Genomic DNA, 24,229 nt, shown 5'->3' with positions numbered 1-24,229 from the left:
GTCCAAAATGGCAGCCACCTTTTGAGGATCCATGGCAATGCCCCTGGTTGATATGATGAGACCCAGGAATTGGACGGAGTCCTTTTCAAATTCGCACTTCTCGGCTTTCACGTATAATTAGATGGTTTTGTCTGCATCGCTGTCGTTCCTCGGGAGATAAGGAAGATCGGACCAACCCGAGTTGCATGGGTTCCAGATCTGGCATGGAGTTACCAGCAGAGAATTCCTGAGCAGAAGCTGAAGGAGCAAATGATGCACGAGGAAGTGCCCAAGGGACCCGGGTGACTCCGGATCTTTCAAGATGTCTCTCCCGAATCCTGCGGTCTAACTGAATGGCCAGGCAAATAAGTCCTTCGACTGTATCGGGGACCCCCACACGAGCGATCTCATCCTTGAGAACCTCAGACAAGCCTAGGCGGAACTGGTGTCGGAGAGCGGCGTCATTCCATTGCGTATCTGCGCCCCATTTGCGGAATTCCACAACGTAGTCCTCCACAGGACGTCGACCTTGCTGCAGAGAAATGAGGACTGTCTCGGCGGTAGTGGATCTCTGGGCATCATCGTACATCTGGGCCAAAGCCGCAAAGAAGGTAGGTAGTGAGTTTAGAATGGTGCCCTCTTGCTCCAGCAGATGGTGTGCCCATGACTGGGGTTCTCCAGACAGCAGAGATATCACAAATCCAACTTTGGTGAGATCAGATGTGAAGGTGCGAGGTTGAAGATTGAAATATAATTGGCATGGATTCTTGAACGCACGTAACTTTTGTCTTTCTACGGAAAAACGTTCAGGTGCTGGTACCCGAGGTTCTGGTATAGCTGGAGTAGCTGCGGTTGCAGGGGGAGCGGCCTCTGGTTCTGCAGGAGCAGCAACACTTGGTGGTGGTCTGGCCGTGACCGAAGAGACTAGTGCCCCCACCTGTCCCTCCAATTGGAAGTAACCATCCTGAAGACCTTGAACCATCTGATTGAGAGTAGACAGTTGCTGGAACAGGGCCTCCATGGAGAACGCACTCCCCTCAGTCTCAGACATTCTTTTGGCTGATGGTACTATCACGTACCTGAGGCTGAGACTGGAAGATGGGGAGGTGTCTCTTGCGAATTGTGTCCTGCAACCCCTGGAGTTGGGAACAGAAGGGTGCAGGGCAACGAGGAGCACGAGTGCCATAGGCTGGAAACACCCACTGCGCGGGGACAACAGTGAAGAGAAGTCAGAAAGCCAAGGTCAAATCGGATTGTGCAGGCGAGGTACAAAATCGTAAGGCAAACTCAATATCCAGGAAACAAGCCGAGGTCAGGGGCTGGCAGCAATCAGAGAATAGTCCAGAGCAATCCGAGTCAAGGCAGGCTAAAGTAACAGATACAGAACACAGGCACAAACACTAAGCTGACAAGACCATCAGCAATGCCAGAGAGGCTGGCTCCTCCTTTTATAGTCCCAAGGCTCACAGACAGCTACCTCACTTCCTGTGCGTTTTCCCGCGCATCTTGCCGCGATTCTCGCGCATGCGCAGTTTGCGGCGATTCTCGCGCATGCGCAGTTTGCCGCGATTCTCGCCGTTTGCAATCGTGCCTTTACACATACATTTGCTTCAGCTGCTTGGCATATCTCCATTGCTGTGATCGCTGCTTGTTGTCACTACCTGGCATTATATCCAAACTGTATGGAACCTATATGAACTCAATATAGAAGCTCTCCATAGTGAAAAACTTATTGCTGTAGAGACCAGTTTAGACCACCTGTTGATTTCATCTCAGTGTGCATACTTACTACTGTTGGGCCTATCTAACCACCATCTGTTTATACAAGTAGCAATTGCTGTTTCATGCCTTGATATTGGTGTACATATGAATTAAGGGGAACTCTACCAAGAGCTGATGCTCATGATTAATCATACTGACACTGTATATTAGACATGTACAGGGGGAAAAAATAGTTTCGGACAAAACAAATGAAAATTAAAAACATTTTCATTTGTTTCGTCAATGAAAACTAATTTTAATGCTGTTTCGGAATCGAAGGCAATGAGCCTCCGAATCTGAACAAAGAAACTGCAGAACGAGTGGTGGCCTTATTGGCCACAAGTGCATTCTGTGCATGTGTGCCGCCATTTTGCAGTATGTCTTGGTATACACCAAGATGGTGGCACCCGCATATGATATACTCCAAAATGACGGTGCGCAGGTGCAGAACACGCTGGCGGCCTATCTGGCCGCTGTTCGCTCTGCAAATAACAACACCCAACGCCGCACATGCGTGGCGTCATGTGATGTTATGCACCCCACCTCCAAGATGGAGGAGAGCATGCACAGAACGTGCGGGCGGCCAATATGGCCGCCGTGCGTTTTGATAACTCATTTTTATATTCTCGAATACCGTTTTAGTAAATTTGTGTATGTAAAAAAATTTGTTATTTCGGATTTGGACGAACCGCCGAATCAACTGAATTTTGTTGATTTGCAGGTTCGTCCGAATTATACTTTAAAACAGGGATGCACAAGCCCCAGGAGCCCCGTAGCCAATGCTCCTTACAAATGACAGCTGCCTCCTAACTTTTGAGTTTTTCTCTAGTCTAGTCTTGGAGCTGGAAAGGAATCTGTAATTGTACCAAGTACAGTACTTGGTATTTGTGCATCCCTACTTGTAGTGACTTATAGGCCAGAGGATGGAACCACAGCCCAAAGCACTTCAACGGAGCAAAGATAGGAGACACAAGCCATATTTTTTTTGGCTGATGAAGAAGTTGCTTTACATCCAAGCTTTAGAGTTTCAGGCATCTTTTAAGTGTTTTTTGGGTGTTTTAACTGCATTGTCTCGCGTTTTTGGCTTGTGCTGTGCTCCAATTTGTTCACCAGCCAGCCAATCACAATGCAAATCTAGAAGCCAGGCGGGATTAATTTGAACCCCTAGAGAAGAATGAGCAGTTTATCCATGCACTGCAATGGTAACCCCACTGCAAGGGTTCATTTTTCTAAAACCCGAAGTTCTTCTTTAAATGGTTTAGGCGGGGATAGCCTCTTGGTGGGCAAGGCTTCATTAAAACCCTGGCCTAGGATCCAAGGAAAGCCACAGGGACTCCAGTATGGATTTGGAGATTATTACCCTGGATTTTACAGTATCTATTCTCACCTTAAGCAGGCTTCAGGCCAGGACAGGTTCACTCAGTGGCGTCACACGGAGGGTGCGGGGGTTGCGGCCCGCACCCGGGTGACACCATTGGAGGGGTGACACCAAAATGACTTACAGTCATTTTGGTGTCACCCCCCTCTTGAAAAGTCGGGCGCTCGGTCATGCACCGAACGCCCGACAGTATCAGGAGAGAGGAGGGGACCTGGCGGCATACCTTATACCGCCGGGTGACTGTCTCCTCCTCTCTTCACCTGTGGGTGTTTGCTGCAGCTTTAGATACCTAAAGACTACCTGATTGTCTAAAAACAGCAAGATCCTTTTATGTTCATAAGTACAAGTGGGGGCAGCATACTGTATTTACATATGCACTTCAAATAAAGTCTTTACATTACAGTGAATATCCCAACAAAAACTGAATAATTCTGATTTAAAGTAATATGGATATGAAATAATTCACATGGGTGTAAATGAACCTTAAAAGGACATTGGTGAACTGGAGGAGGTCCACAAAAACATTGTTAATGTACAGTATTTGCATGCTTATTATTAGCAACACATGTGTAGATCATTCATTTAAATTGACTGTAATGTAGAATTTCCTACACATTGCTCCTGAAATAATATATTATCAAATAAATAACAGGTTTTGCTAATAAAAGTTACTCCTATTGTTTTTGTCTTTTCAGTAGAAGAATCAGATGACATAAAGGAAACTGGTCATGAATCAGGTGAGTATTAGATTGCAATAAACATTAAGACTGGGTTCACACCTGGGCGTATATTTTCTGCTTGTTTTTTCGCGGTTTTTAGAGCGTTTTTCAGTTCAGTGAAATGAGCGTTTCACTGGCGGTATGATTTGTTTTTTCTTATTTTGCTCCGCCCCCCCCTGCTCGCAAGGGACGGAACCCAGAAGTCGGCTGCCGCCGGAGGACACAGCGGGGATCGCGGACAAGGTAAGTCCTACGCTGTAATCCCGAGTGTGGCTCGGGGTTACCACTTTGTTAACCCCGAGCCACACTCGGGAATACCAATGGAAACACGTGGAAAAACGACCCAAAATATGCCCAGGTGGGAACCATGCCCATAGGGAAGTATGGGATTTCACTGTTTGAATTTCACTGTTTGAGCATTTTACAGCGCGTCGATCAGCGCTGTAAAATGCCCAGGTGTGAACCCGGCCTATGGGCCTAGTCACACTTGTGCATTGTGGCAACACACACTAAATCTTGCATTACCCCAACACATAGCAATGCTCTATGTACGGTGTGGTGCATCACGGTGCCATAGAACCCAGTTGCATTGTGCAGTAGATCACAATGCACTGCAGCACACCACAATGCATGTACTGTGTGTTGTGGTGTGCTGCAATGTTAAAAAAAGGTGATGCACCTCTTTCCATCCAATATTATTCTATATTATTATTATTAGTATATAGGATATAGGATTTATATAGTGCCAACAGTTTGCACAGTGCTTTACCAAATGGAGGGAGACAATACAATTAACAATACAATTTCAATACAGGAAGGTAAGGAGGGCCCTGCACATATGAGTTTACAATCTATACCAAGGCATCACAAATCCATTGTGATGCCTTGGCAGCCAATTCATGAAACTAACGTTTAGATGTAAATGGACCCTTAATATTTTATTGTGTAGTTTGGATGAGCTGAGTTTACGGTCTAATCTGCTTACCACAGTCCCACAACAACACATATACATAGGAACAGAAAAGCCTGAAATACCCAGAGCGAACACACACAAGCATTGAATAATTGTTTTTCTTCTTTGGAAAGCCAGTGCTTATTTTAAAAGCTTTTTTTTTTACTCTTTATATATTTTAACAGATGATGAAAGTAAAATTAAAGCACCCGGCCCTGAATCAGGTGATTATGAGATTGCAATAATGAGTAAATGTTTTATTTAGTTCAGATAATGGTCTTCCTATTTCTGCTAACAGTGTAATTGGTTCACAACAACACCCCAATACTTTCAAATTCCAAAGCTGCCAGATCGCACTGGAATGTAATGCAGGCACTAATGTGCCACGCGTTCGGGTAGGGGCCAAGCCAATTTACGTTGGAGTGCATTCCAAAGGCTGAACGCTCTGGAACGCACTCATTGTGGTGTCAACCGGCCATCAAGCACAAATAAAATGTTTTAAAGGCAAACGTTTTATAAGCTATTTCAAATGCTGATGAAATCACTTACAATGAATGCTGCTCCTTCATGTTGAAAAGTTTTAGCTTTCTGCCCAATAAGCTGGTCTCCTGAGCACTGGTCCTGACTTCCTGTTTTAGACCTCATTCACACCAGGGCGACAGCATTTCGGGGCCTTTTTTGCGGGTCTTGTATGTGCGTTTAAGCGCGTTTTACAGGCATTTCTGTTCATATGTAAGAGCGTTTTAAGGTGTGTTTTCAGCTCGTTTTTAGTTGCCCAATGAAAAGAAGTCTCAGCTGCAAACAAAAAGCATGAAAAAGTGCAAAAACGCACTGATCAGCGCATTTCCATTAAGGTCTATAGCTCAAGGACTATTTTAAACAACTGGCTTTTTTATGTGCGATTCAGTGCGGTTGCATGAATGGCCCCCATAGTAATACACAGGATTTTGAATTGAATGCGTTTCAGCACGGGAAAAAACACGTGATGAAATGCGCTCGTGTGTACGGGGCCTTAGAGTGGCTTCTTTCTCAAGCAGAGTGCTATGCAGTCACCCTTGCGTCTGCTAGTAAGCTGTGTGTGTCTCCACAAATACACTGACACACGTAGGCAAGAGAATCCCTTCCTCCCTGGCTTCCTCTCCTCTCTCCTCCATTCTCCAAGCTAGTAAATGAAGTCTGCTCTTCCCCTTGTGATTTTTTACTGAACAAGGAGTTCAGGGAAGCTGAGCTAAGAGACTGGGAAGCAGCTGTTTAGAAACTTGATGATTGTAAGTGTTTAGGCAAAAATGTAGAGCAATGTTTTGCAATATGTTATTGTTTGATCTGGATTCATTAAAAAAGTTTGAGAGTTTAATATTACTTCAAATATTGCCAATACCATAATGCCCTGTATGTATAGAGAATACAGAGGCTTGCTGACTTGCCAAGATTCACAGTTATTTGAACTTACAAAGAAGACACAAAATGAATCCAGGTTTTAGGTATACAGAGGATGTTTTCTTTTTAACATTTATTGAGGATCAAAACACTACACAGATTCCTAGCCCTGTCTTCTGGCTGGAACTATACTGGCTAGCAATTCTAGGGTTAAAGAATTACACAACATAACACAAGGGGCATGTAGAACATATCCAGTGCTAAGGCCGCTCTCGTTCCCTGACCGTGTTGTGATGTACCACTATTCATACATATGGAAGTATGCATATGATCTGTTGTTCATGAACTCAGGAGAGAGGAACAACAGTTCATACATGAGCCAATTTATGTAGGTAGGAAGACTCTAGACATATAATGGTATATACTGAAAGAGACACAGCACAAACATTGATTCACAGTTATTTGAACTTATCATTGTTCTTGGATTATTACATGCCAGAAACATGAACATAGATAAATCTATTACTTGGCAGTGGCACAACATCTTCTTTTAAATGATGTAAAGACAATTAAAATTTTGCAGTAATTTACTATTAACTAATTTTAAAAATCTGATTTTGCTGTTTCCTGATGTTAACAGATATCACAGAGGACATGGCAGACCAAGAAGAAGGTGAGTATAGGATGATGCATGTAGGATAAGGTCATTCCTCAATGGAGTTTAGAGTCTTATGTCTCTCTGCAAGGGTCAGATCAGTAAATGTTGGGTTTAGATTAGTTTATGCTTTGCTTTTATTTTTTCATACAAGTATGTGTGAATGCATGGCAAACACATAGGGGTCTATTCACGAAGCAGCCAAAGGATCTAGCTGTAGCTTCGGCCGATCCTTCGGCTAGCTTCGGCCCCAGGACCCCTTCGGTTCGGTAGAACCGAAGGGCTGCTGTACGGGCTATTCACAATAGCCCGTACAGCTCCCGAACTTAGCCGAGCCGGAGGCATATTGGCTGAGCGGCTGGCCAACAGCCTGCTTCTGACAGCTGGGCGGAGCCAGTCGTGATCTTACGGCTGGCTCCGGTCACTTGCAGAGAGATAAGCATCCCTGGTTACCAGCTAACCAGGGACACTGATTTCCAGACAGCAAACTCTCCCGGGCGCTCCGGGAGTCTCCCGCTCCCTGCCACCAAGGAGAGAAACACTGCTTTTTCTTTTTTTTTTCTTTATTCTGACACGGAGACTCCCGGAGTGCCCGGGAGAGTGTTTTTTTTTGTTTTTTTTTGACGGCAACAGAACCGCCGGCCAATAGAACATTGTGGGGCGGAGCTAGCTGTCATTGCTAACTCCGCACAATCGTTTTCTATTTATTTTTTTGTACTTTTTAAACTATTTTTCTGTTCTGCTCGGTCCCTCAGAGGGGCCGAGCAGAATGCCTATTCACTCACTGCTGTTCGGCATCTATAAGAATAGAACGAACAGCAGCGAGTAGCCTGCCGGAGGTTAGGCTTAGCCGATCCAGATGTTGGATCGGCTGAGTCGAACTGCTCCTGCACTTCGGGTCGGCCGAATATTCTGAGCATGTTCAGCCGACCCGAAGCCACGTGAAGCCACCCGCTGTACGGCTGATTTCAGGCGATATACGGCTGAAATCAGCCTTACCAGCCTTAAGTGAATAGCCGAACAGCGTTCGGCTCACTTCGCTTTAGGTCGGTCATTCACTCGGCTGCCTAGGACAGCTTAGTGAATAGACTCCATAGTGAACACATCTCAAGCACCATGTTTACTGGCCCATAGTCAGACAAAGACACATCCCAGATGCAGTTCATGAAGGACTGTGTACGGAATTACCTAAAATTGTTAAGGAAAAACCCAGACAGGGCCCAGTTTATTTATTGTGATTTTTGGAATTCTTAAAATATATATTTTGTTTTATCATACTGTGTATCTCTTGCTTTCAACTGTTACATTTTTTGTATTTCCACAGACGTTAGCATGAAAGGATCTGTCCTAGAATCAGGTACGTTTGATTTAAATGTACTACATTTTCAGGAATGTCAAGGCCAATTTTTTTTATAAAAACAACAGAAGTAAAGTCATGGAACTTGTTTTTGTCTCGCTTGTAAGGTTCTAACTGCATGCAAAATGTTTCTAACTTTATATAACCAGTATCTAAAAAGAATATTTAACTGCCTGTGTTTGGTACTTCAATGTTAGGTGTCAAATTCTGCAGTTTTTGAGCATCTCTGTATGGTTTTCCCTTTACATGGGGGGTGATCTTTACATTATTCTCCTGTATTAATCAGCTTTATTTGTAACAATATTTTTTAAAAAACTGGCAGCACATGTCTCCCAAATACAATCATCAATTAGAATCTGATGCTTGGCCTATTTGTCATCAGTAACTCTTGTCTGCGCAGTCTTCTTTATGCTTTACACTATATAAAAAAGACAGCAACTTTGGATATACTGTATATAGGGTAGTCATTTCAAACAGTGTTTAGATATTGGAATATAGTAACCCATCTTTTTCAAAGTATGTTCTTTGATTTTTTTATTAAATCTCTTGCACTCCCATAGATCGAAAGTATCAGTATTATTTATTTTGTAATTTCATGGAATAATTTGATAATGCTGTGTGTAAGAGCACTGAGTGTACACTGAAAGATTCTAGAGTGATATATGAAATACTTGGTGTGGCTGTATCGATTACAAAAAAACACTTCAGGCCTAGTCATTTATTAAAACATTCCCTTGCAATAGTCTATCTATTGGTTATTTTTTTTTATATTGGTCTATTGGATTCGTGTTTTTGTAAAATGCCTTCAGCCCTTGGTTTGGATAGTTGAGTATTGTTTTCTGATGTTGAATAGTTCAAATTAGAGTTATTATGCTTTTCCCTTGCATCAATCACATGTATGCCTAGGGCTGTGCATGCAGACGGTGTCTTAAAGCCCTTCACTATAATGTATGTCTGAAATGTTTCCTTCTAGAACACATTAGGGCTGGCTTTACATTTTGCACTTGTTTTATCTTGTGTTCTTTATTGTATTGGGCAAGTGCGTTGTCACTCATTAATGTGCACTGCCATTTCCATCAACAGCATTTTAATGCATGTCAATGCATCAAAAAACAGACATGTCAACGCACCACACAGATGAAAAGTATGAACATTACAAGTAATAGCAAACCTTTGTTGATGTGTGTTAAAATGCACAGTTGTGTATGGGCCCATAAGTGAACCTGTGTTTTTCACATTTAGGGCAAAGCAACAGGTTCCCCCTGATGGTTCTTCCCTGCCACTCCATTTGGCTGTCAGTGACCAGCCAAATGGAGAGTATTGGCCTTATTTTTTTTTTTTACAGGACTGTGGAGCCTGATTCCCTGTCCTATGTTACATTGAATGGTGTCTGAGTGGCCAGTTGGTAACAACTTCAGAGAAAGAGGGGTAGATCACATGCCCCATCATAATTAGAAGTCCTGTGTATCTTTCTTCAGTCTTATTGGCCAAACTAAAGCTGACCATACACACTTTCTATGGTCAGATGGAAAAAGTGCAAAATATTCCTCTATCTATGCTAAACTGTGTGGATGGAGGAATCTCCCACCGGACCAAGCTTCAGTACCTTGCTAGTCAGCCCAGGGGGCTCTCAAAATACCTGAACAATCTGATTGGATGTAGGCATTGTTCAGGTATTTTGAGAGCCCGTGGGGCCGACTAGCAAGATACTGAAACTTGGCCCAGTAGGAGATTCCTCCATCCACACAGTTTAGCATAGATGGAGGAATCTGTTGCACTTTTTCCGTCTGACCATAGAAAATCTGCAGATAATCTATAGGTTTATGGCCAGCTTTAGTGGGAGAAAAGCAAAGGCAAGGTGAGTATGTGCTGTTGGTGGGGTGCCTTTTATATTAGCCCTTTGCCCATGTAGGGCAAATCACAGGCTTTTTTTAAGAAAGAATAAGTGTGTGTATATGTGTGTGCTCCTATATCTTTTGTTTATTGCACAAACAAGCTATAAAGTTTACAGGTACATTGTGGAAGTGCCATCTCCACTCCCTAACAGAAGAGTCAAAGTACACAGATTTTTATGGCAAAGCATTGCAATAGCTGCATCTCTGTTAGGTGATCACTGTCAAATGTTGGTGACTTTATGTTACAGATTGCAGTATTAATCAGTTGTTGTTTGCTATTAAAAGTCAGCACTTTCTCTTTATGGTTTAAACAGAGGGCTCAGGGGACCCGGAGAAACCTCATCAGCATTCAGGTAACGGACTTAATATTAGTTCTTTTATATTGCTGTCTTATGCACTCTATGCTGATATTTATATTGAATAAAAGATAATCCGCTACGTTCCTAGCTTATCCCATACGAATTGCTGACAGTTTTTTTATTTTCAATTTAGAATACACACACAGCAAGTGGAAGTAACTGTCCCCAGTGGGGTTACACATAGCAATAAAAACCTGGCAGAGGTCATAATAAAATGCCTTTCTAAAACTGAAAACAAATCGTTTTGGCTGGAGTTTGTTTTTTAGAATAACATGATCGGATAATAAAGTGTGCCTTTTCTGTGCATCTGTTAGCAAGCTACTATGAGTGGTCGCAGCCAATATTTGCAAGAGATGCAAAAAAAAAAAATAAAGCTTAATTTGTATTGAAGGTTTTTAGTGCTGTCTGGGTACACTTTGGGGAAATTTCCCTGTTGATCACCTAGACAGGAAATTTGAGTAAAACATTCTAATGGGGATCTGAATCAGAATTGTTGTTTAGGTTTGCATTCCCTCTGCTTCTAGGAGAAGTTTCTTCCAGTAAAAATGAATGTGCATTCTGAAACCAGGTTATTTATAACTATATAACGGCCTGTGTGGATGGCCATTTGTTTGTGTCAGATGGGTTTTACATTCCAATACGAGTCTATAGGAATGTAAAATCCACTTAAAGCAGGTCAGTAGGTGGTCAACTGCAGGTCAAATGTACCTGTAAATTAGTTTTGAATGATCTCAGAAGCATCTAAAACTGATGCCATTGACACAAGACAAAAGTCAATATACACTTCCATAAATGTACCACTGCATCCTTGAGTATATGCATTGATTTATACCGGTGTACACTCTACACTTGCTGTGATCAGGATCTCTGTAATTTTTCTGCAGTTTTCACTTATTGCAGTTAGTGGATTTAACTACGCAATAATGAGACCTGTTAGCCAGATACAGCTGAGATGTTGTTAAATAGGCCTCAAGATATTTCCTTTATTTTACTCATAATATATCCCTTTAATTTTAGTGGAAGACTCAGAGGGAGATCCCCTGAAAGACCCGGGTGGCGATCATGGTAAGTACCATGGAGTACATGTGTATTACTTGCTTCTTTGGGAATCAGGAATGTTGGGGAGCCAATGGCTCAGCTTCAAGGTCACAAAATACTAGACCATAATGTAATTAATACTGTAAGTGGGGTTTACAGGAGATCATACAAGAATACTGGCGTGATTATTTAGAGGTATCATTACTTGCTAGGAAAATCATACACCTGCAGAAAAACTAGTATTTAAATACATCTGTGAAAGCACATATAATATAAAATAGCAAATGTGCATCTTGAATGGCTAATCCGGAATGTGTTTTATTTAGGTGTGTGTCATTAGTTATATAGCTTATTTAGTATCTCACGACATGATATAGTTTAGCGCAGTGGTTCTCAACCTGTGTAACCTCAGGACCCACATTTGTCCTTGGTCATTAAGTCGTTCTCAAAGTTACACTGCCATAGAATGCACGATGTGGGAGATAGAATTGTGTGTGGGAGATGCACTTGGGGTGTCATTTAAATGAATGGCAATTCACTGCACCTCCCACACCAGAACGTGCGGTAGGTGCGATTGCGTGGTACAGTATGTTAATCGAATGGGACTGTGTGATTAACACACTGTACTAGTATGAATAGACCCTCAAAAACACTGGCAGACACACAGAACCACAATTTCACACACTCACAGACATTCTCACACACACATATACACTTCAAAAACATTTTTTTAAATCCACCCAGTCTCCTACCTTACGAGAACTGGAGTGAATCCTCAGCCTGTGTTATGAAGGAGCTCCATCCATATGTGCATCCACTTGTACAGCTCCCTTGCACACACTGTAGAGGTGCCAGGAGCCAGAATGTGACATCACTCCATCAAGTCCGTGTACCCATCGCCCTCAGAGTCACTGCTCCAAAAATGGAGGGTGGGTGCAGCAGGTGACAGCGGGTGGCTTCCGACAAAATATCAGTAAAGGATGGACACCGGCACTCCAAAGCAAGTTCAGTATGTGTTTATTAACATATTAGTTGCAAGTAGAACACTCTATACAACGTTTCGGGGTCTCACAGCATCCCCTTCATCAGGCAAACAAGTGATGATCACTCTGGTCCAGGCACTTCTACTGGACAGGCAAGGGAGCTGTAAGCAATCCACATATGGATGGCGCTCCTCCGCGGCCATAGCCTTAGCCCACCCCACCACAAGCTGACACTCAGCATCGGGCAACATATTTTGAATGGCTGCTCGGCGCAAGAAATTACAGTGCTAGGGAGGAGCCTCTCACCTAGAAAAGTAGAAGGCATGTGGCGACCCACTGAAGACGAGGTCGCGACCCACTAAAGATGGGGGTCGCGACCGACTGAAGACGGGCTCGCGACCCACTGAAGACGGGGTCGCAAACCACTGAAGACGGGGTCGCGACCCACTTTTGGGTCACGACCCACCAGTTGAGAACCAAGGGTTTAGTGTAAAGAATGTTTTAGTAAGCTTTTGAAAGATGGAGGTAACAGTATAACATAGCTGCAAAAATTGTATTTGTGCACAGATAATAAGTTAACATGTCCATCTGGACTGCAACATATAAGCTCAAGGAATATTACAGCGTTAGCACGTGGCTCTTCAAAGATGACTTTATAAATATGGCAACCACAGTGTTGTATTGGGGTTGATTCACTAAAGAGTTTGAGCAGGTTGACTTGGCTTAGTGAATGAGGTTAAGCTAAGTGAACATTCACTTTGCACAGAATATCCAATTGTGTTCTAGCAAGATAAAAAAAAAAGAAGATATTTCTGCATATGAAGTCAGTACAGCTTCACTTCATTCAGTGAACTGAAAATTCACTTTGCAAAGTGTACCTGGTGCTCATCATTAATAAATCAACTCGATTGTCTCGTTGCATAGTTTAATAAGCCCCATGTGCATAACCCCATATACCTGTCTATGGCGTGACTCTGCCGTCTGCTTGCCCTGTGAAGTGTGCTAACAGCCTCCAAATGTTTGAGGCCTAAATGTTGCCATTTTGATAAAGACTTTATAGGCCATGTATGTGAGGGATGGTTGCAGGTTCATCAGAGGTTAGTTGTTGTCGTTTCTGTATTTCTGAACACATTGCATTCTGTGCAAACCAAGCCATCACAATTCCTAGATCCCAGTCACCGCAACGCAATTCGCCCACAAGTGCAGAATAATGCATTACATGCAAAAAGAATGTCAGTGCTATGTTAACAGTAGAAATAGAAATTCCACCATGCAGCCTGAAGCTCACATTACACATACAACACAATAAGTCAGAGTAGTAGATTGTTTCCCCTCAATCTCCCCCCCTGCCTGCTCTGTTCTGATTGCTACATAGTTAAGTTTAAATCAGTGAGAAGGAGCCTGAAGGCAAACAGCTTCTGCTCTGCTCTTTCTTTAGGAGACCCATAATGCTCTGCAATCCCTCACATAGGTACACCCTGTACTAAATTTATGACAGCAAACATTTATATAAATACAAAAAAATATATAAAACATCAGTTTTTAAACTTGTAAACTTAAAAAAACAATACAGTTGACCACAAACCATTATATCGTCTGTATCTTTAACCGCTTGCCGTCCGCCCGTTGTGTTTCATCGGGTGTTTCACATACAACCGATCGGCGAATGTACCGCAGCGCAAAATACTGAAAAATGGCCTGGACAGGAAGGGGGTTTAACACTGCGGACTTCAAGTTGTTAAATTGGTAAAATCTTAATTTCCTATAAGGTTATTTTTGTTCCAGTGACAAATCTATAGACCCTTTAACAGATAACTTTTTTAATGCATTGTGAAATGTGAATGTATCCTAAGTCTCAACCATATATATTTTAAAAATTGTGGTCACCTGATCACATGGGAGCAGTCTGGCTTGCAAGGGGAGGTTACATGACAGATACTGAATGTCACAGAAAGGGAGAGCAGTCAAGGTCAGTGGGGAGAATTAAAGTGTTTTCCACTCAAACTCATAGTTAAAGCCGACCTGTGACAAAGAAGCTGTGACAGGTCAGCTCCATTGATCCCAAAGTGAGCAGAAAGATGCAGCTGATCCGCTCACTTCCTGATCGTCTCCCTGCAGTGAGCGATGGCTGTCAGTCACTGCTCCCTGCAGGGATACCCACCTCTCCTCTCTGATCCTCCAGCACTGAGTGGAGTAGTGAACAGGGGAGGGGGCGGGCACAGCTGGATCTACCTCTAGATCGGCAGAGCCAGCTGTCACTCACGCAGCTGGGTGGATCCAGACAGTACTGTCAGGATCTGTCCCGGCTGTGGAGCTCTGAGTATACCGTGGGCAATAGACCGCTATATACTGAGCTTTGGGTCATGGGAGGAGGTTAATATATGTCCTTCCGTGACCCTAAAGGGAACTATGGGGAAAAACACTTACCCCACAGTTCTTTTTTAAGCTGCTGATAATCTTGTATTATCACTGTTTGAATAAGGGTAAGGTTTTTTCTAGGTACAAAGGGTACAGGAGCACTTTATTTTGGCACACATAGTGAACTCTTATGATTCTTTATATAGCTATGCTGTTTCAGGCTAAACAAAAGAAATCTAACAGATTTTGCCATCCACGCTAAACAGCATATATGTCAGAATACAGAACAGTGACTAAAGCTAATTGGGTGCAGTCACTGTTGGCCTACAATTTGCAGCCCACCCCTATTCACAAAAATCGATTTGGCAATTGACTTTTGTTGAGCCGCCAGGACTACCCAGTGTTAGAATTTGGCAGCTATTCTAAAGGTGCCCACACACCTTGCGCTAATCGTATGATAATCGTGGGAAATCCCGCGATCGTACGATTATCGCAAGGTGTGTGAAAGGCGTGCAACCGTTTTTACGTTACGGTTGCACTACTTTCTAAGATAAATGCCGCACGGGCCGGAGTGCACAAGCGCACACTGCCCGTTCAGCATTACTGTCATCGGAAGCCCGCCCCTCAGTGGGGCAGGCTTGCGATTATCGCAAGTACGATCTGGCTGTCCATGATGGGCGATGGTTGTAAGGTCTGTGGCCAGCATAAAGCTGGCTATAGACCTTACAATTATCTGCAGATTTTCTATGGTCAGATAGAAAAGGTGAAACAGATTCCTCCATCTACGCTAAACTGTGTGGCTGGAGTAATCTCCACCTGGGCAAATCTGTTGCACTTTTTTCATTTGACCACAGAAAATCTGCAGATAATTGTAAGGTGTATGGGCACCTTAACAGTGTATGGGCAGCTTCAGACCTTTCAACAGGTGCACTTTACATTTAATGGTCAGATATCCCGTAATTATTGAAAATGTAAATTTGGAGATTCTTTATAATATATTCGTTCTTTTTGGCTGTTTGTTATTTAAATAAACATCTCTGACTAAAATTGACTGCTAATCAGTTATGCAAATGAGACTTAACATGGTAACACTTTTGGATCACATTTTCTGAAATCTGAACATATCGCACTTTCACGCCAAAAGAGTTTTTTTTTTTTAAATCACATCTTTTTCCTTTATCTCTCTTAATTGCCAGAAAAAAAATGTTTATTTATTGTAGTTAGTGAAAGCTGTTATGAAGTATTACTTCAAAACTTGCTCCAGGACTAAAAATATCCATTTGGAAGTCTTCTTCCGAGTGAATTCCCACAGCTTCCTAATGGCCATTCACTAGGATGGGCCTCCTTACTATTCAGTAGAGGAGTTCAGGAAGCAGCATACTCCTGAAGTTTCCAGTGCAGCTAGAAAATATCAAGGTTTGCATATTAGAGAGCTCCAGAATCTAGGGGTTCCTTGGGCACTCCTTGGAGTATGTTTGTTTGTTTATTTTTTATTTTTTTAGTGTATGAGCCAGTTTACAAAGATTTTACCTGAACAGCTTTTCATAACCAAAAATAATATACATTCTTCTTTCCAGGGGCTAGTTTAGAAAGAATGTGTCCCACGTGTTAATTCCATATATAAGCATTAAAGGAGAACTATGGGGTTAAGGCTTTTCCCCATAGTTCTCCTTAGGGTGACGGGAGGACACAAACTAGCGTCCTCCCTTCACCCTAAGCTCAGTATACCACGAGCTACAGCTCGCGGTATACTGAGACGCAGCAGCTGAAGCGGATCCCGACAATTATGTCTGGATCCGCCCAGCTACGTGACTGACAGCTGACTCTGCCTATCTAGAGGCAGAGCCAGCTGTACCCGCCCACTCCCCCGTCCGATCTGCCAGTCAGCGCTGGTGGATCGGAGCGTGGAGGGGGGAATCCAGCCCCTCCCCTGTCACGGCAGAGAGCTGTGACAGGATCGAGAGGTGAGGGAACGCAGGTATGTGTTCGCTCACCCCCCGATCTACTGAGCCGACCTGTGACAGTCTAATTGTCACAGGTCGGCCAGAACTATGAGGTGAGTGAAAAGCACTCACCTCATAGTTCTCCTTTAAGGCCACAAGTGGTCTTTAAAATATCCACTTCTACTCTGACAAAGAAGGAATTCAAGTTAGCAATGGAAAATCAATAAATCTCTAAGAAGTAAAGCTACACTTATAATAATTATGTAAATAAAACAGCATTGTTTAGTCTGTTTACACTGCAAAGAAAGAATGCATTTGAAACAGCTGATGAAGAGGATTATAAAGGCTCTGCAATGTTCACATTCGTTTGCAATGGAAAAGTTCTGATTAAGGTATTCTGAGTTGACTTGCTGACTTAAAGCAGAACTCTGGGTAAAAAGTTTATTAAAACCCTTGCAGTGGGGCAACCCTCTGCATTACAAGGGTTAAGTGATCGTTTTTGCCTAGGGTCAAAAATCAAAAAGTTATACTTACCCAATCCTCTGAGGAGGCTTGCTCTTAGACCAGTCCCTTGAGCCTCTTTCCCCCTCCGCTGCAGCAGTGTAAGGTCCCCGAGTCATCATGTTCTATACACAACTGAGGGATATACCATTGCTGCAGCGAAGGAGGAGACAGGCAGGAGGGAGCGCTGTCACAGCCAGCCAGCATGGATGATCAGGTGAGTATAACTTTGTTTTTGCCTAGGATCCAAAGTAACAAACAAATATAATATAATAATTAGGGATGCACTGATACCGGTTTTTCGGTATTGAGTACGAGTACCGATATTTTGCTTTTGGTACTTGCTGATACCAAGTACAGATACTGGTGCTTCCGATGGCATGGAGCCAGCTTCCCGGGCAATCAGGAAGCCAGGCGGTGGGTAATGACATGCTGATTGCCCGGGAAGCTGGCTTCATGTTGTTTTGCTGGCTTAATTGTGATTGGCCTGGAAGCCGGCTTCCCAGCCAATCAGCATCGAGCCGGCTTCTTGGCCAATCAGGAAGCCGGCTAGCGAGTAATGACCCACCCCCCAGGCTTCATGATTGCCCGGGAAGCTGATTCAGTGTTAATTGGCTGGAAAGCCGGCATTCCTGCCAGACAGCATGGTACCAGCTTCCTGGTCATCAGGAAGCTGGGAGATGGGTCATTACTCACCGCCCAGCTTCCTGATCGCACAGGAAGCTGGCTCCATGTTCCCCTATGGCAGTGGAAGATTTCCTCTGACCGGAATTCCAGTATCGGGAAAGGTATCGAAACATTTGGGCAAGTACTCGCCCAAATACTCAAGTATCGACATCCCTAATAATAATATATTTGATAAAAAAAAATGTTTTAAGCATGTAAGTTTTTATTGAGGTTATATACAAAAGATGATTTATACAAGTGGCATATCAATATGAGTACATCAGACATCATAAACTGTAATATTAAGCACAAAAATGGTATTGCTAGATGCCGTACATGAAACCATACAGTAATGAAACCATTTATGTGAGCATTTATAATAGCTTTGTTTGATAATCTGTCTCCAATACATTCCTTCCGCTTTAAATGTATCTGTTAAGTAAATATGATAGAAGGTAGAAGAGTTAACCAGAAGAAAATGAAAATTTGTTAATGTGATGTCGCACGATTAGAGAGATAGATATTTTCTCTTTTTTTTTTACAAAAATATTGTCCCTCAGCAGAAAGAATAACGGCTGGTCGCATGCACCATTCAGAGATGCTGCTGTTAGCTCACCCTGTCACCAGATCTGACAAATGAAACTCAAATCTTCAATAGTAATCCAGCTAAATAATGTATCAATATTGATTGATAAACTCCCTGTAATGCAAACAAAGCTGAGGCTAAGCATTATTTTCTTAGACCACAGACATGTGTAACAGCTGCCAATTTGCTGAGTACAGGATCAGCAGACATTTTCAAGTTTTGCTTCTTTGATTGTTTACATAGTAAGCTTGGCCCATCTAGGTTGGTGTTTGTTACTTATTATTACTCTGAGTTTCACATCCTTCCATGTGTTCCCATTGTCATGTGATTAAAGGTACATTGTTTTTAAAACTATTTTTCTTGGTTACTCCACAATTCTAATGGAAGCTGTCCAACTGTATTATTCTGGGTATTTATAAAAATACCCAGACTTTTAAATACTTGATAGAGTTATACTACATTTTGACTGCAACACAGTGTTTTGGTATACACACTTTTCTTTCTCAATTTTGTCCTGTTTCTGTACGGATGAGAATTTAAGAAAAGACTACGCCTTCTCTATAAAGCAAACCTATATGCAAATGCTAAATTAAAGCTGCATTAAAAATTATATCAGTGTGGATAAATAAAAGGTCATAGAATGACCAAAGTGCTTCCATTTCCTGAAAAAAAAACCTACTACAGGCTTGATCCTAGACATTTGTTAATGTGACCTCAGCTGTTAACATTTTAGTATAGGTGCTTTTTAAATATTTGTCCTTTGTCTACATTATCATAAACAGTAACCATAATGCATACATTCCTTGTAGAGTACCAATGCATAATCATACCCTAATTATGTTCTGTACATCTCAAAAAATGTATTAACCTTTGCTTTAGTAGACAAATTATTCTTTCTCAATTGTCACCCGAAGAGAGTTAATTAACGGTACGTTTTTAGAAACATTGATTTAAAGGTCATTGGTATTTCTGGTTGTGAAAATTAACATATTTTTACTGAATATTTAAGTAAAATTTATCAGGGAGCAGGAGGGCCTGTTGTTTATAGCTGTCATTTGATGCTAAGGCAAGCAAATGGCAGCTATAGGCAGAGTTATGTGACTCCACTGCCAAAGACTGGGGTCACATCCTTGTGTCTTTGCTATAGAATAAGGGGACACAAGTAGCTTTTTGTTTTACAGTATGATAAAATTAGCCAGGATTTTAAAGATGATATAATTTTTGCTTCAGTAAATTGCTTTTGCATTCTTGATCCTCAAGGCCCCAATCTAAATAGCTATAAACCTCTAAACATTTACAAATCTAACATGTGGTGCCTTTAAAAATAAACTCCAGATTTGTTAAGAAAATAGCAATCCCTTCCAGCAATGCTATCGATATTGCAAGAATCCATGCTTTATTAAATAACATAACCTATATCCGTATAAGAGTTGTAACAAGAAACGATGCAGTCCTAGTCCCTAGACAAGCAAGTCTTGCATGTGTGAAAGTATTTTAACACATGTAAAAGGGGATGCCAATAATTTGACATCAATCTCGCTGCAGAATTCTGGGCAAAGCAGTGAGCCAATCAAATGAGGAAGCAGAGGGTAATTCTGGGAAGTCCTGTACACAATTACTGTTTACGGAATCATAACTTGCTATTGGATTGTGCATTCGGGTGTAAATGTACTGTAGATGGTTTTGGTGGTAACATATTAGCTATATTAGATCACTATCTCAAGTCTGTTGGCAGCACTAGAAACTTATCTTATCTGATAATCAATGGTATCTATATACAACATTTTTGAACTGTAAATAGCACTCTACTGTATTACTAAACTTCATTTTGCAATGGAAGAGAGTCATTGAGGCAGAAGCTATATGTGGTTCTTCCAATCACAATGTATTTCGGAAAGGATATTTTTAAAGAGTAAGATTTAAAGCCTACTTGCCAGGGACCTATTTGAAGCATGTTTATCTAGCTGGGCATTAAGCTGTCAACTGTGATGCAGCTGAACACCTTTGATGTTGGGCAGTTAGTCAGGTATTGAGCAGTTTGCTGCCCCTGGACTTCAGCTTCAGTGTCAGAGGTAAGATGTCATCAAAAGGCATTCAGGGAAGGTGGGCATTACTTTTGTTTTAAATAACTAGGTCTTTTTTTAAGGGAAGTATGTATTCCATTGTCTGAACAAGATAAAAAATGCTACCTTTGCATGCGGTGTCTAAAAGGTTGTGAAAGAATTAGTGATGGTGATGCATGACAGCTGAGCTGTCACACCTCACCCCTCCAGATACTAACCTGCTAGAACTGCCATGGACACAAGGTCTAATGTAGGCTTTAAACTTAACCGGTGGTTTCCTCAAGCAGGGCATAGCAACAGGTTGACTTAACCATTGCTCTACCCAGCTTAACATGCTCACCTTCCTTTTGTCACCATGTTACTTTGTTCAGCTACTGTGAGTGAACAGAGCAAGTCCTGACATAGATCTTACATAGGGCTGAAGACTTTCTCTTCATCCTCAGATGACAGCGCCGAGTGTCCAGCCAAGCACCAGGCCTAAGAGTTGAGAGGAAGATGAGCGAAATCACATTCTCCTTACACCTGAAATACTGACTTTTTTTCTCTTCGCTCATGGCAGCCAAATGTAGCAGCACAAGAAAGAGAAGACAATGTGATTATGTGCTGCTGAGGAAGAGGGGAGTTAAGTAAACCTCATGCTTTTCCATGCATGGGCAAAACACAGGTTTACTTTAAATCTGGTACTTCCATAATGCCCTAAATATACCTTAAAGTCCACTTGCAGTGCTTAATATTTGGCATTTCCACCAGTTGCACGGCAGAAAATGCTGCACTGACAGAAATGAAAAAACAAAGGGGTGCTTTCCTAATGCAGAATGTTAATGTAAAGACAAAGGTATACGTAGCTCTAATAGAGTGATAAGTTCACCTGATGTTGGTTCACAAAGGGCAGGGAGTGTAATACTTCCAGGCAGTGTAACCCCGTTCTCCAGTCAGCTAAGAAATATCACTGCCTCTGCTAGCTCTATCAGGGATTGCATAATTGACAAACAAATCTTGAAAAATAAAAAGTGGGAACACCTCTGGTATACAGGAAATAAACATACATAATTGCCTTGAAAAACCATTGAACTCAAGAATATACTGTATGTGGCTGATCAGACACCATTTCAATATCATGCATCAGAAAAGAGCACTTGTGGAGCTATACTTCATCAACAGATCAAGTTAGCTCCCATCAATAGACACACCAGGATTGATCTAAAGCAAAAGATGTATTAAGGTAGTCTGAACATTCTTCGAGGCAAAAGCAGAACCTCTTCATGAGGAGAAAAAAAAAAGGATCATTCTTCATAAAATTGCATTTAAAAGAGGAAAGGTGAGCAACCCGTGTAGGTTCAAAAGTCATCGTCTCAAAATATTAATATTACAAAAAGAACTATAACTCCAATTTCATAATTACAGTAATACTCTTCTTATTATTCTGCTAGATGAATCAAAGCTATACTATAAATACAGTTAGATAAAGAGGTAAAGTAAAATCACTAGGTAAAAACAAGACACACTGCCAATATTACCCTACGTATGTTTAAATAGGAAATAGATAAAAAATCAATTTTGTCCTTGAAGTGGAACTTTACCCTTATCTTTAAAATTCCAACAAAGTCACCTTTAGAGATGTTTAGTAATGGCAATCAACAAAAAGATACTTCTAGATAATTGCAAGCTTTTTATTCTTTACATAACATATTTTTCTATTCTTTCCAAATCTTCTCATGGTGGCCATTTCTACTATGGGAAGATTAATCCATCGCCTTTTACTTCCTGGAACTCTGGCACACGTGGCTGGGACATGTGATCATGCACATCATCTCAGAGGAAAAAAATGCCTTTCCCTGAGATTTTGCTGTTTACAGATGAGATATTCCAGCAATGCACTATGATGTAACCTTCTATGAATTAATTTCTGAGGCATGGACTACATCACTAATGCCTAAATGAACCAGGAAGTGGAAAAACTGTAATTATAGGTAACAGAAAATTATGTTTATTTAATTAATGAATGTAAGATGATTTCATATCAGCATGCAGAGCTGAATACTGATGTGATTTTTAGTAAAAGGGGGTAAAGATCAGCATTAAACGTGAATGGATTTATACATACATTAGATTTTAAGTATATCATTTTATTGTGTGTTAAGAAATATCAGTATCACAATAAAAACAGCTAGAAGATTTTGTTGCCAGGCAACATGTATGATAATAAAATTGTACAAATCCCTTACATGCAGATTAGGAGAGATTAAATGCAGTGAAGTTAGTCAAAGCTTTATTTTCTTTACATTTTGGTAATTATTTAATAAAAAAACACATGTAAGTAATATTTAATTATCTTATTATATTTTTGGAAATCATGCTCTACGATAACTGAAATGTTTTAAAACAATATAATTTATATAAACTAAAAGGGTAACACTGTTGCACATACATTTCCATTAACTAATTAAATACTTACGGTGGAATTAATCAATTATATTAAATATAGCAAATAAAGTAAGGACTTGTCCATTACCTACTAATAAATGATTTCTGCATAGCAAGATGATAACTAATTAGAAGTATAGTAACAAAAGTTTATTTCAATGTATAAACTAATTACCTTTTGAAAATGTTGGAAAACCCCACAATTCCTCATTCTGAGTGGGTAAACAGCTTTGCTCAGTGAGATTTACTCATTCTGTGGCTGGAAGAGTAAAGACATTAGGGGAGCGCTTATCTTTTTTTTTAAACCGATGTCTTATAACTAGTAGTAGTAGTACTATTTTATATTAGATCTTGGGTTTACAGGCAAAAATAAATCTGGCTTCTCACAACAGATTATATACCAAAATAGTGTATAAGCTGCTTTAATAATAAAGGCAGCACATTGATTTTTTTAAATGCATATTGTAAAGCTTTCATGACTGATTATGTACTGTAATTGTTCTATCAATATTTTGATGAGCTTTTGCTATAACTCCCTCTAGTTCTACAACCCCTCCCAATTCTTATGTTTTGTATTTACTCCTAGCTTGCATCATAGTAAACATCTAATACCCTGTTTCCCCAAAAATAAGACCTACCCCGAAAGTAAGACCTAGCACTATTTTTCAAGATTCCTGTAATATAAGATCTACCCCGAAAATAAGACCTAGTTTGGTGGTAGCATGTGAGGGGGAACTTGCAGGAGAGATGGTATCAGCCTGCAGGGACATACTGTATTAAGGGGATGACAGGCGACTCCCTCTAGACAGCGCAGTGACAGGGAGCACTCCAGTACCATACTTCAACTGCTGTCCCCCTGAAGGCACTTTACCACTCTGTCCACTGTCTGATGTCCCCACTGCTGCACCACTGGTACCACTGTCCCTGGTGACAAAGGAAGCCAGCGCTGTTGAAACCAAGGCTGCGGCGGCGGCTGAGGGAGCATAGCCACATTAGCCGATATTCCTCTATAGCCCCAGTTACTGTGACAGGCGGAGTGATACCAGATAACTTTGGATTGTTGTACATTTTGTTGCACATTAAACAAAAAATAAGACATCCCCTGAAAATAAGACCTAGTGTAGTTTTTGGGGGCAAAAAAAATATAAGACAGTGTCTTATTTTCGGGGAAACACGGTAGACCACTTAACCAGTTCACTGAGAGGAGTAGCACTAAATTACATGTGTTTCTCATG

General features: G+C 41.4%; 1 protein-coding gene across 1 annotated transcript in view; it reads left to right on the top strand.

The window, feature by feature from the left end:
• The window catches only part of MACROD2 (MACRO domain containing 2), a 1,661,433-nt gene extending 1,645,088 nt beyond the window's left edge, over positions 1-16,345 (top strand). The window contains exons 15-20 of the mRNA XM_018554264.1: positions 3,817-3,855; positions 4,975-5,037; positions 6,807-6,839; positions 8,146-8,178; positions 11,450-11,497; positions 16,314-16,345. Of these exons, the coding sequence (XP_018409766.1) occupies positions 3,817-3,855; positions 4,975-5,037; positions 6,807-6,839; positions 8,146-8,178; positions 11,450-11,497; positions 16,314-16,345 (248 nt within the window). The remainder of the gene's footprint in view (positions 1-3,816; positions 3,856-4,974; positions 5,038-6,806; positions 6,840-8,145; positions 8,179-11,449; positions 11,498-16,313) is intronic.
• The last annotated feature ends 7,884 nt before the right edge of the window (positions 16,346-24,229 follow it).

Source organism: Nanorana parkeri, unplaced genomic scaffold (genome assembly GCF_000935625.1).
Source record: "Nanorana parkeri isolate BGI_ZX_2015 unplaced genomic scaffold, ASM93562v1 scaffold151, whole genome shotgun sequence".
NCBI lineage: Eukaryota > Metazoa > Chordata > Amphibia > Anura > Dicroglossidae > Nanorana > Nanorana parkeri.
The sequence above is the reverse complement of the archived record's forward strand: the minus strand, read 5'-3'. Positions and strand labels throughout refer to the sequence as shown.